We start from the raw sequence: 12,117 nt of genomic DNA on the forward strand, positions 1-12,117 counted from the left end.
TTATCTCCTCTTATCCTTACTGACTGTACTGTGTGATATCTCCTCTTATCCTTACTGACTGTACTGTGTGATATCTCACCTTCTCTTATCCTTTCTGACTGTACTGTGTGATATCTCATCTCCTCTTATCCTTACTGACTGTACTGTGTGATATCTCACCTTCTCTTATCCTTTCTGACTGTACTGTGTGATATCTCACCTTCTCTTATCCTTTCTGACTGTACTGTGTGATATCTCATCTCCTCTTATCCTTACTGACTGTACCGTGTGATATCTCATCTCCTCTTATCCTTACTGACTGTACTGTGTGATATCTCATCTCCTCTTATCCTTACTGACTGTACTGTGTGATATCTCATCTCCTCTTATCCTTACTGACTGTAATGTGTGATATCTCATCTCCTCTTATCCTTACTGACTGTACTGTGTGATATCTCACCTCCTCTTATCCTTGCTGACTGCACTGTGTGATATCTCATCTCCTCTTATCCTATCTCCTCTTATCCTTACTGACTGTACTGTGTGATATCTCATCTCCTCTTATACTTACTGACTGTACTGTGTGATATCTCATCTCCTCTTATCCTTACTGACTGTAATGTGTGATATCTCATCTCCTCTTATCCTTACTGACTGTACTGTGTGATATCTCCTCTAATCCTTACTGACTGTACTGTGTGATATCTCATCTCCTCTTATCCTTACTGACTGTACTGTGTGATATCTCATCTCCTCTTATCCTTACTGACTGTACTGTGTGATATCTCATCTCCTCTTATCCTTACTGACTGTACTGTGTGAGTCTTATCCTTTCTGACTGTACTGTGTGATATCTCACCTCCTCTTATCCTTATGGACTGTACTGTGTGATATCTCATCTCCTCTTATCCTTACTGACTGTACTGTGTGATATCTCACCTCCTCTTATCCTTACTGACTGTACCGTGTGATATCTCATCTCCTCTTATCCTTACTGACTGTGCTGTGTGATATCTCATCTCCTCATATCCTTACTGACTGTACTGTTTGATATCTCACCTCCTCTTATCCTTACTGACTGTACTGTGTGATATCTCATCTCCTCTTATCCTTTCTGACTGTACTGTGTGATATCTCCTCTTATCCTTCCTGACTGTACCGTGTGATATCTCATCTCCTCTTATCCTTTCTGACTGTTCAATGTGATATCTCATCTCCTCTTATCCTTTCTGACTGTACTGTGTGATATCTCACATTCTCTTATCCTTACTGACTGTACCGTGTGATATCTCATCTCCTCTTATCCTTTCTGACTGCACTGTGTGATATCTCATCTCCTCTTATCCTTTCTGACTGCACTGTGTGATATCTCATCTCCTCTTATCCTTTCTGACTGCACTGTGTGATATCTCATCTCCTCTTATACTTACTGACTGTACTGTGTGATATCTCACCTCCTCTTATCCTTACTGACTGTACTGTGTGATATCTCATCTCCTCTTATACTTACTGACTGTACTGTGTGATATCTCATCTCGTCTTATCCTTACTGACTGTACTGTGTGATATCTCATCTCCTCTTATCCTTACTGACTGTACTGTGTGATATCTCATCTCCTCTTATCCTTACTGACTGTACTGTGTTATATCTCATCTCCTCTTATCCTTACTGACTATACTGTGTGATATCTCATCTCCTCTTATCCTTACTGACTGTACTGTGTGATATCTCACCTCCTCTTATCCTTACTGACTGTAATGTGTGATATCTCACATTCTCTTATCCTTACTGACTGTACTGTGTGATATCTCACCTCCTCTTATCCTTACTGACTGTACTGTGTGATATCTCATCTCCTCTTATCCTTTCTGACTGTACTGTGTGATATCTCCTCTTATCCTTCCTGACTGTACCGTGTGATATCTCATCTCCTCTTATCCTTTCTGACTGTTCAATGTGATATCTCATCTCCTCTTATCCTTTCTGACTGTACTGTGTGATATCTCACATTCTCTTATCCTTACTGACTGTACCGTGTGATATCTCATCTCCTCTTATCCTTTCTGACTGCACTGTGTGATATCTCATCTCCTCTTATCCTTTCTGACTGCACTGTGTGATATCTCATCTCCTCTTATACTTACTGACTGTACTGTGTGATATCTCACCTCCTCTTATCCTTACTGACTGTACTGTGTGATATCTCATCTCCTCTTATACTTACTGACTGTACTGTGTGATATCTCATCTCGTCTTATCCTTACTGACTGTACTGTGTGATATCTCATCTCCTCTTATCCTTACTGACTGTACTGTGTGATATCTCATCTCCTCTTATCCTTACTGACTGTACTGTGTGATATCTCATCTCCTCTTATCCTTACTGACTATACTGTGTGATATCTCATCTCCTCTTATCCTTACTGACTGTACTGTGTGATATCTCACATTCTCTTATCCTTACTGACTGTACTGTGTGATATCTCATCTTATCCTTTCTGACTGTACTGTGTGATATATCCTCTTATCCTTACTGACTGTACTGTGTGATATCTCATCTCTTATCCTTACTGACTGTACTGTGTGATATCTCATCTCTTATCCTTACTGACTGTACTGTGTGATATCTCATCTCCTCTTATCCTTACTGACTGTACTGTGTGATATCTCATCTCCTCTTATCCTTACTGACTGTTCTGTGTGATATCTCATCTCCTCTTGTCCTTACTTACTGACTGTACTGTGTGATATCTCCTCTTATCCTTACTGACTGTACTGTGTGATATCTCCTCTTATCCTTACTGACTGTACTGTGTGATATCTCCTCTTATCCTTACTGACTGTACTGTGTGATATATCCTCGTATCCTTACTGACTGTACTGTGTGATATCTCATCTCCTCTTATCCTTACTGACTGTACTGTGTGATATCTCATCTCCTCTTATCCTTACTGACTGTACTGTGTGATATCTCATCTCCTCTTATCCTTACTGACTGTACTGTGTGATATCTCATCTCCTCTTATCCTTACTGTTATATTGCAGCTCGCCCTGTGCTGGATCCAATACAGAGGACACCGAAGACTCTCTCTGTGGGTGACCACATGGATCTATCATGTAGAATTCATTCCTTTTCCCCAGCACAGATCACAGTTACATGGTACACAGAAGATGGAGCCGTCATTCCCTCACACACCAGTAACGCCCTCCCTGATACAAATGGGCTGTTTTATGTCACCAGCACTATGAAATTCCACCCAAAAATAAAGGACGTGGGGAAGAGATTCAGGTGTGACGTCCAACATGACAGTCTTGTAGAGCCTAGAAGTGTCATATATAAATTGTGTGAGCTCAGTAAGTAACAACATATTCTCTTTTTCTCACCTATATTTCCCTATGATTCCATATGGTACTTTATATAATGTAGCTGTTATTCTATATATTCCATTGTCGCTGGTTTCCTACGGTACTGTATATAATGTCACTGTTATTCTATATATTCCATCACTGGTTCCCTATGCTTTTGTATATATTGTAGCTGTTATTTTATATATTCCATCATCACTGGGATGATGGTAATCAACGGTACTGTATTCAACATAGCTATATATTCCATCACTGGTTCCATGCAGTAATGTATATAGCGTAGATGTTATTCTATATATTCCATCACTGGTTTCCTATGGTACTGTATATAATGTAGCTGTTATTCTATATATTTCATCACTGTTCCCTATGGTACTGTATATAAAGTAGATGTTTTCTATATATTTCATCATCACTGGTTCCCTATAGTACTGTATATAACGTTACTGTTATTCTATATATTCCATCATCACTTGTTCCGAACAGTACTGTATATAATGTAGCTGTTATTCTATATATTTCATCAAAAGTTTACAATGGTAATGTATATAACGTAGCCGTTATTCTGTATATTCCATCACTGGTTTCCTACGGTACTGTATGTAATGTAGCTGTTATTCTATATATTTCATCACTGTTCCCTACGGTACTGTATATAAAGTAGATGTTTTCTATATATTCCATCATCACTGGTTCCCTATAGTACTGTATATAACGTTACTGTTATTCTATATATCTCATCATCACTTGTTCCGTACAGTACTGTATATAATGTAGCTGTTATTCTATATATTTAATCAAAAGTTTCCAATGGTAATGTATATAACGTAGCCGTTATTCTGTATATTCCATCACTGGTTTCCTACAGTACTGTATGTAATAAAGCTGTAATTCTATATATTTCATCACTGGTTCCCTATGGTAATGTATATAGTGTAGCTGTTATTCTAAACCATCATCACTGTATCCGTATGGTACTGTATATAGCTTAGCTGTCATTCTATATAGTCCATCACTGGTTTCCTACGGTACTGTATATAACATAGCTCTTATTCTATGCCATCATCACTGGTTTCCTACAGTACTGTATATAACGTACCTCTTATTCTATGCCATCATCACTGGTTTCCTACAGTACTGTATATAATGTAGCTGTTATTCTATGCCTTCATCACTGGTTTCCTACGGTACTGTATATAACAGTTCTGAATATGTTATTACTGACTGCATAGTGTCCTGTATATAACTCTGCTGTGATTTTATATTACAGAATCCGCTCCCAGTATAAGTGAAATAACATGTGACCCTACAGGTCCTGAGACTGGGAAAACAGTGACATTATCCTGTATGGTCAAAAACATGTACCCTAACAAATATGAACTCCGATGGCGTTTAAGGGGGACCCTATTTACCTCAGGAGACTGCAAAGACAACATCCAACAAGACAAGGAATCTGGGATATACTCTGGAACTGTAACGCTGAAGCTCACACCGACTACTGAGCACCACAGGGCCGAATTCCGCCTGGATGTCATTCATGAACTCGGGACTGTTAAACGGACATTTATCATGAATCTTAAAGGTAGGTGTGTGTGTGTGTGTGTGTGGGGATTGGAGCAAGACATTGATTATAGCAGCAGGAACGTATTTAAGCAATGCGAATGTAGGAGGAGGTGCATACCACCCCCTGACTGCATACCACCCCCTGCCTGCATACCACCACCTGCCTACATACCACCCCCTGCCTGCATACCGCCTACTGCCTGCATACCACCACCTGCCTGCATACCACCCCCTGCCTGCATACCACCCCCTGCCTGCATACCACCCCCTGCCTGCATACCACCCCCTGCCTGCATACCACCCCCTGCCTGCATACCGCCTCCTGCCTGCATACCACCACCTGCCTACATACCGCCTACTGCCTGCATACCACCCCCTGCCTGCATACCACCCCCTGCCTGCATACCGCCTCCTGCCTGCATACCACCCCCTGCCTGCATACCACCCCCTGCCTGCATACCACCACCTGTCTGCATACTACCCCCTGCCTGCATACCACCACCTGTCTGCATACTACCCCCTACCTGCATACCACCACCTGTCTGCATACTACCCCCTGCCTGCATACCGCCTCCTGCCTGCATACCACCCCCTGCCTGCATACCACCCCCTGCCTGCATACCACCCCCTACCTGCATACCGCCCCCTGCCTGCATACCACCCCCTGTCTGCATACCTCCCCCTGCCTGCATACCGCCTCCTGCCTGCATACCGCCCCCTGCCTGCATACCGCCTACTGCCTGCATACAACCCCCTGCCTACATACAACCCCCTGCCAACATACAACCCCCTGCCTACATACCACCCCCTGTCTGCATGCCACCACCTGCCTACATACCACCCCCTGCCTGCATACCGCCTACTGCCTGCATACCGCCTACTGCCTGCATACAACCACCTGCCTACATACAACCACCTGCCTATATACCGCCTCCTGCCTGCATACCACCCCCTGCCTGCATACCACCACATGTTTGCATACCACCCCCTGCCTGCATACCGCCCCCTGCCTGCATACCGCCTACTGTCTGCATACAACCACCTGCCTACATACAACCACCTGCCTATATACCGCCTCCTGCCTGCATACCGCCTCCTGCCTGCATACCACCCCCTGCCTGCATACCACCCCCTGCCTGCATACAACCCCCTGCCTGCAAACCACCCCCTGCCTACATACCACCCCCTGTCTGCATACCACTTCCTGCCTGCATACCACCACCAGCCAATCAGATCCTAACTTTCATGTTACAAGATAGGTTTTTAAAAAAATAGCAGTTAGGGGCCAATTGGCTGGTTGTTTATCATCTTCCACGTTATCACTTTTTTAAGCTTGATACATCTGGCCCTTAGAGTGTTACGATTCCCCCATAAAAACTATGGTAGCTAAGAACCACTTTAAAAGAATTTGATGAAACAACCACCCATGCATATTAGAAACTCGTGGCCATTCTCAATGTGAAAGAGTGGAATTCAGCTGTATTCTAACATTGGATGGACACCTCTACCGCACTACCATCGCAAAGCTGCCATCAATGGAAACACTACCATCACAAGACATCAAACATCGATGACATCTGTCATTTGAAACCAAGCATCCCTATTTGAATTTTTTTTTTTTGAAAAACAGCCCCAGGCTTAAAAAAGCCGGTCCTGGTTTTAAAAAACAATTTAAATAGGGGTTCCCTGTAATTTTTTTAAAACAGCACCAAGCCCAAGGGCTGGTCATGGTTCCCAAAATATGGGGGACAAAACGAGTAGGGGTTCCCCGTATTTTGTGAACCAGGCCCAACCATCCAGCAGGGTACTGCCACAGCCGGGGGACACTTATTATATAAGGTCCCGCGCAGGGGCGTAACTAGAGCTGTGTGGGCCCCATAGCAAAATCTTGAAAGGGGGCCCCTCCATCACCATTGCCACTACAATGCCCCTTAGTAGTGCATGACAAGAAGGTGGCGATTATTAACGCAAAGGACAACTCTTACTATAAGAGGCTCAGGGGGGCAAGAAAGAGATGGGGTGAGGGAACAGGAGAAGTGCAAGTAGCCAGTATGGAACGTTCTATGATTGGTCTCTGTTAGCATTAATGACCACAATGATCCCCCCAGTGCACTCACCAGCAATCCCCCCCTCCCCCACAGTACACCCCCCTGTGCACCCCCCCAAGTGACATCTACCTCCTTTCACTGTATGTCGGCCGCTGGGTCTCCTGTACGCTGGCTGCCAGGTCTCATGTTTACTGACGCTAGCCTCCTTGTATTTTGTCCCCCACCGCCAGCCGCATCTCCGCTCCTGTACCCCGGTGCTGGGTAAAAAATGAAACTGAAAAGAAAATAAAAAGGGTGCAGGGAGTGCCTGCTGGGCACTCGGGCCCCCAAACAGGCGGGCCCCATAGCAGTTGCACCCTCTATATTTACGGCACTGGTCCCGCGGCCAAAGCATTACCCCCTGACCGGTCAGCCTGGTTAGGGGTCCTGGGGAAGTGGGGAACCATTCCCAATGAAGGGGTTCCCCCTCCATAATTTACCTACCCAGGCTGGGCTGTGGCCACCGGGCTGATAATGTATAAAAATAGAAAAACACTTTTGGGTTCTGCTGTGGAACTATGAGTCCCAGCAAGCCTGGGCCGCATACTAGGACTTGTATACCAACAAGTCCCAGCATGCGGCCCATTAATGGTCTTGCTGGGACTCATAGTTCCAAAGCAGAACCAATAGTTAAATAAATACACTGACACCAGAAAAATAAAACTTTATTACACTCAGAGCCCATTCATACAGATACTTACCTACCTTGACACGTAGATAGGTCTCCTCCGTCCGTCCGCTGGTCCTGAAGAAATCCAATGAGGGGACCTGTGGAAGGAAGCCATACTCACGGGGGTCTTCCGGCGTAGATCACGTCCTCTTCTTTCCATGTAGGCATCCCAGGACAAAAAAACAAACCGACACAAGTGACACCAACGTAGTAAGAAGTGAGCCGCAAGATGTGTTTGTTTACATCCTGCAGCTCCTCCTCCCGAATACCGCTATTGGCCCCCAGCGGCACCTAGCAGCCAAGCAGGAGTCTCTAGGCAGCCAATAGCGGGAGAAGGATTCGCAGGATGCAAACAAACACATGTTGCGGATCACTTCTTATCATCGATGTGGACTGCAACTGGGAACAGTAAAACCTGCTTTGCGCAGCGTGCGAAGCGAGCCATATGATGGTACACCTTACAATGGTTGGTGGTCCATGCCGACATGTGTCAACACTGACACACAAAGACCCCAAGAAAAATGCATGTAGACATTTTATGTGTCGATCGTCCACATGTCAACATTTTGTGTGTATCGACATTTTGACCATGACCATGTCGACCATTTGGTGTCGATCTATTGACTGCCTAGATACTGTATAATGTAGACCTTTTAGTCCGCACCCGAGAATTCTACCTCCCGTATGTCTTCTGCTCGCGGTTAATCTGGTTATGGTACAGCGGATCCACAGGGACTTCATTGGCCATGTGGCGGTCGATCGCTCTTAGTCAAACCGTCCATTTAGAAGCCAAAGATAGTCGACAGCATCTAGATTGACAGTAACGAAAATTAGATGCAAGCGTTGGGTCGACGGGAGCGTGATTGAAGGTCACAAGGTCGACATGAGTTTTTCACTTTTTTGGCGGCTATGTCAACATAGGTCAACACGGACACCAAATAAGTGTAAAGTGTACACTCGCCCTGCTTCCGGCACAGTGCCAACTACGCTTGGCACACTATTATAATCTAACTCTATGCCCACTTGGATGGTAAATTATGAACCAAGTCGGTCTAAAGCAAAAAAATGTGAAAAACTCGTATCGACCTTGTATCTATCGCTCACGTTCCCATCAACCTAACGTTTGCGTCTAACTTTCGTTATGATTGATCTAGATGCTCTTGTCTATCTTTAGGCATCTAACGAGATGCGTTTGACTAAGCACGGTTGACTATAACATGGTCGACCAAGACACCGTTGATCCGTCGACCGGATATGAGTCATTAAATGTAATGTTTTCTGGTTCCTCAGGGATTCTGACCCTTAGTAAAATCACCAGTGACCCGGATAAGCCCGGCTATGGGAAACCTCTGACTCTGCTCTGCAGTGTGACTGGCTGTACACATGAGGACATAACGGTGGACTGGTTAGAGGGTGATAAGCCGCTGGAGAAATCCCGGGGAGCAGCGACAGGTGTCAGTGTGGAGGGCGGTGCAATCTCCTGTACGCTGAGGATAACACCCACCGCTGAGGATTACAGGAGGATCTTTAAGTGTAATGTGAGACACAAGGATTTTGCAGAAGCATTCAGGGAAAATATCTGTTTAACGCTCCCAGGTAAGCTTGTTACTTTATACTATTTAAACAAGCATTGAATTCCTGGTAAATTTGTACAACATTGATAAATAACCGGTAGATCAGGGATGTCCAAAGTCCGGCCCGGGGGCCAATTGCGGCTGTTACTTCAAGCGGCCCGCAGCCTCCAGCCAGAAGCGGGCGGCTGGAGGCTGATATGGGATGCACAGCACAGGACTCTAGAGGTGGGACCCCGGCGAGCGCGCCTTTACCTTGCTGGCTTGCTGTCTGCATTGGTGAGGGGGTGCCGGCTGCCACTGTGAGACGTGTTTGCCGTCTTCCAGTTGAGTATGTGTCCAACTCCTGCTGCTGCAATTATATATCACCCTCCACCGCGATCACAGTGACAGCAATGTGCGGGGAGGGGGGAGCAGCAAAGGGGAAGCTTGCTCCCGTAATATGCGGAGCGGAGAAGGGCGGCGGCGGGAGCCCAAGCATCTGTCTCCTGCAGGGGAATATACAGTGAAGGGAGGCAGTATGTGGTACATTCAGAGAAGGGTGGGCAGGCAGGGGGACATAGTGAATAGGGGCAGAGTGGGAGGCATACAGTGAATGGGGTACATACAGCGAAGGAGGGGCAGTTTATGGGAATATATAGTGAATGGGGGCAGGCTGGGGGACATACAGTGAAGGACATACAGTGAAGGAGGGGCAGGCTGGGGGACATACAGTGAAGGAGGGGCACGCTGGGGGACATACAGTGAAGGAGGGTCACGCTGGGGGACATACAGTGAAGGAGGGGCACATACAGTGAATGGGTGCATGCTGGGGGACATACAGTGAATTGGGGCATGCTGGGGGACATACAGTGAATGGGGGCAGAGTGGGGGACATAAAGTGAATGGGGTCAGGCTGGGGGAAATACAGAGAAGGGGGGTCAGGCGGGGAATATAGAGTGAAGGGGCACGCTGGGGGACATACAGTGAGTGGGGGCACATTGGGGGACATACAGTGAATGGGGGCAGAGTGGTCGACCATTCTGATGTGATTAATGATTCAAAGAATGTCAGACTGAATGGTCGGCCCCCACACATTTTCACGTCACCATATCTGGCCCTCTTTGCAAAAAGTTTGGACACCCCTGCAGTAGGTGCTTAGAGAACATAGGCCAGATTTATTATTGCAAGTAATCTGTCTGGAACAAACCCTGCCGCAATGCAAGGGAAGAAAAAAAACATTGTTTCTGTGCAGGGTAAATACTGGCTGTGCTTGCATGTAACACACCCCACCCAAATCTAATCTGGGTGTTTTACATAAACAGCCATTCGCAGCCTTGGGTGCAGGGGGCCAAATCATTCCTTAGTTGCCGACCGTCGAATGATTTGGAAGGTGCATGTCAAATTAAGACACTGTCTGGTGTCTTAGCTTTGCGTCTTCCCTGTGCAAATGCACAAGGGAGCAATGAAACCAGAATAAGGCCCTAAATCTGGATAGAGTACACGGTGCAGTAGGTCAGGGATTCCTAACAGTCCTCAATCCAGGTTATAGTGATAGCCATGCTTAAGCACACATGGATAAATCAAAATAAACTAAGGGACTTATTAAGTCAGCTCTGCTCAAATATGGCTATCCTTAAATCCTGCACTGTTAGTTTGCCTTGAAGGTTGGTGATGGAGGAATAATGCGCCCTCCTTTGTTGGCGCTCTGGAAATCTAGGAGAAATGACACTGTGCTATGCATGACGTATGTATTTCCCCTAACACCTAGCAGGTTTAATCTGCAGCCCAGACACAATATATCCGATTTCTTCTGTTCTAGATATTCCGCCATCATTATCAGATATTATTGTCCAGCCCGCGAAGCCTAAAGCGGGGAAGGAAGCCTCATTTACAACAACTATATGTGGATTCTCACCAAAAGACGTTCAAGTGCAGTGGTATAAAGGATTCAGCCCATTTCCCGGTAACGCTGTGACATCATCAGACCTGCGGATCGGGACTGACCGTTTATACACGTTTTCGAGCACCCTGAGATTTACGCCTGAGCTGAGCGACCATAGCACCTCCATCCGGTGCGAGGTGACGCATGCGGTCACTAAGACCATCAGAGAGAAGCAATATATTCTACGTCTCACGGGTAAGGTGACTTTCTCTTGTTACAAGTTATAGCCAAATGTACTATGTTAACCTCCCCTCTCTGGCAAGCCCTACACCTGGCTCCCCTTACCCATCCCTCACCTTTTTAAATATATGACCTTATCTTCCTTTACACTCTCACCTGTACTCTCCATGCCACAATTACATGTTGCTTCTCCTGCCAATGAATTACTTCCTTCCATTCCTGCCCCATGGTGTTCCCTACCTCTGGAATTCTCTCCCTCTCCAGACTCTCGAACTCTATACAGCTCTTCCAACTCTCATCCTGCCCCTCTGTTCCATTGCTCACTGATACCCCATCTGTGTCACCCCTGTCTGTCTGTCCCTATTCTTTATAATGTAAGCTCTCACAAGCAGGGCCCTCTCCCCTCATGTTCATTTCCCTCTTAGACTATTTTCTACTCCTTACTCACTACAATGGCATCTAGCCCTCAGTTTCGGCCACCATGAGGATTATCAATAAACAGACACATAAGCTTAAATGTTTGGATAAGCTTCATCCAGCCTAAAGCGAGAGTTGCGGGATGATTAAGTGTTTCTCCTGCTGCGCATCCCCCTATTACACCACGGACCCCCCATGGAGGAGACTTTCTATGTATATCATCATGTCACATGTCTCTATTTCTGTTGTATTTCCAGGAGAACGTGACCATGTAGCTGGAAGCAGATACACATCACAGAGTCCACGTGAGTGATACTGGAAAGAAACGGGTACAATGTTAGGGTTCCCCGATGTGTTAT

General features: G+C 45.8%; 1 protein-coding gene across 1 annotated transcript in view; it reads left to right on the forward strand.

Annotated features, from left to right (window-relative positions):
* Nucleotides 1-12,117, forward strand: part of LOC146045621 (uncharacterized) — a 54,813-nt gene that overhangs the window by 41,556 nt on the left and 1,140 nt on the right. Inside the window, exons 7-11 of the mRNA XM_083164602.1 lie at nt 3,026-3,334; nt 4,617-4,928; nt 8,957-9,262; nt 11,039-11,356; nt 12,016-12,063. Coding sequence (XP_083020728.1) covers nt 3,026-3,334; nt 4,617-4,928; nt 8,957-9,262; nt 11,039-11,356; nt 12,016-12,063 — 1,293 coding nt within the window. The remainder of the gene's footprint in view (nt 1-3,025; nt 3,335-4,616; nt 4,929-8,956; nt 9,263-11,038; nt 11,357-12,015; nt 12,064-12,117) is intronic.

The sequence above is a fragment of the Crinia signifera genome, chromosome 11 (genome assembly GCF_055691185.1).
Source record: "Crinia signifera chromosome 11, ASM5569118v1, whole genome shotgun sequence".
Classification (NCBI taxonomy): domain Eukaryota; kingdom Metazoa; phylum Chordata; class Amphibia; order Anura; family Myobatrachidae; genus Crinia; species Crinia signifera.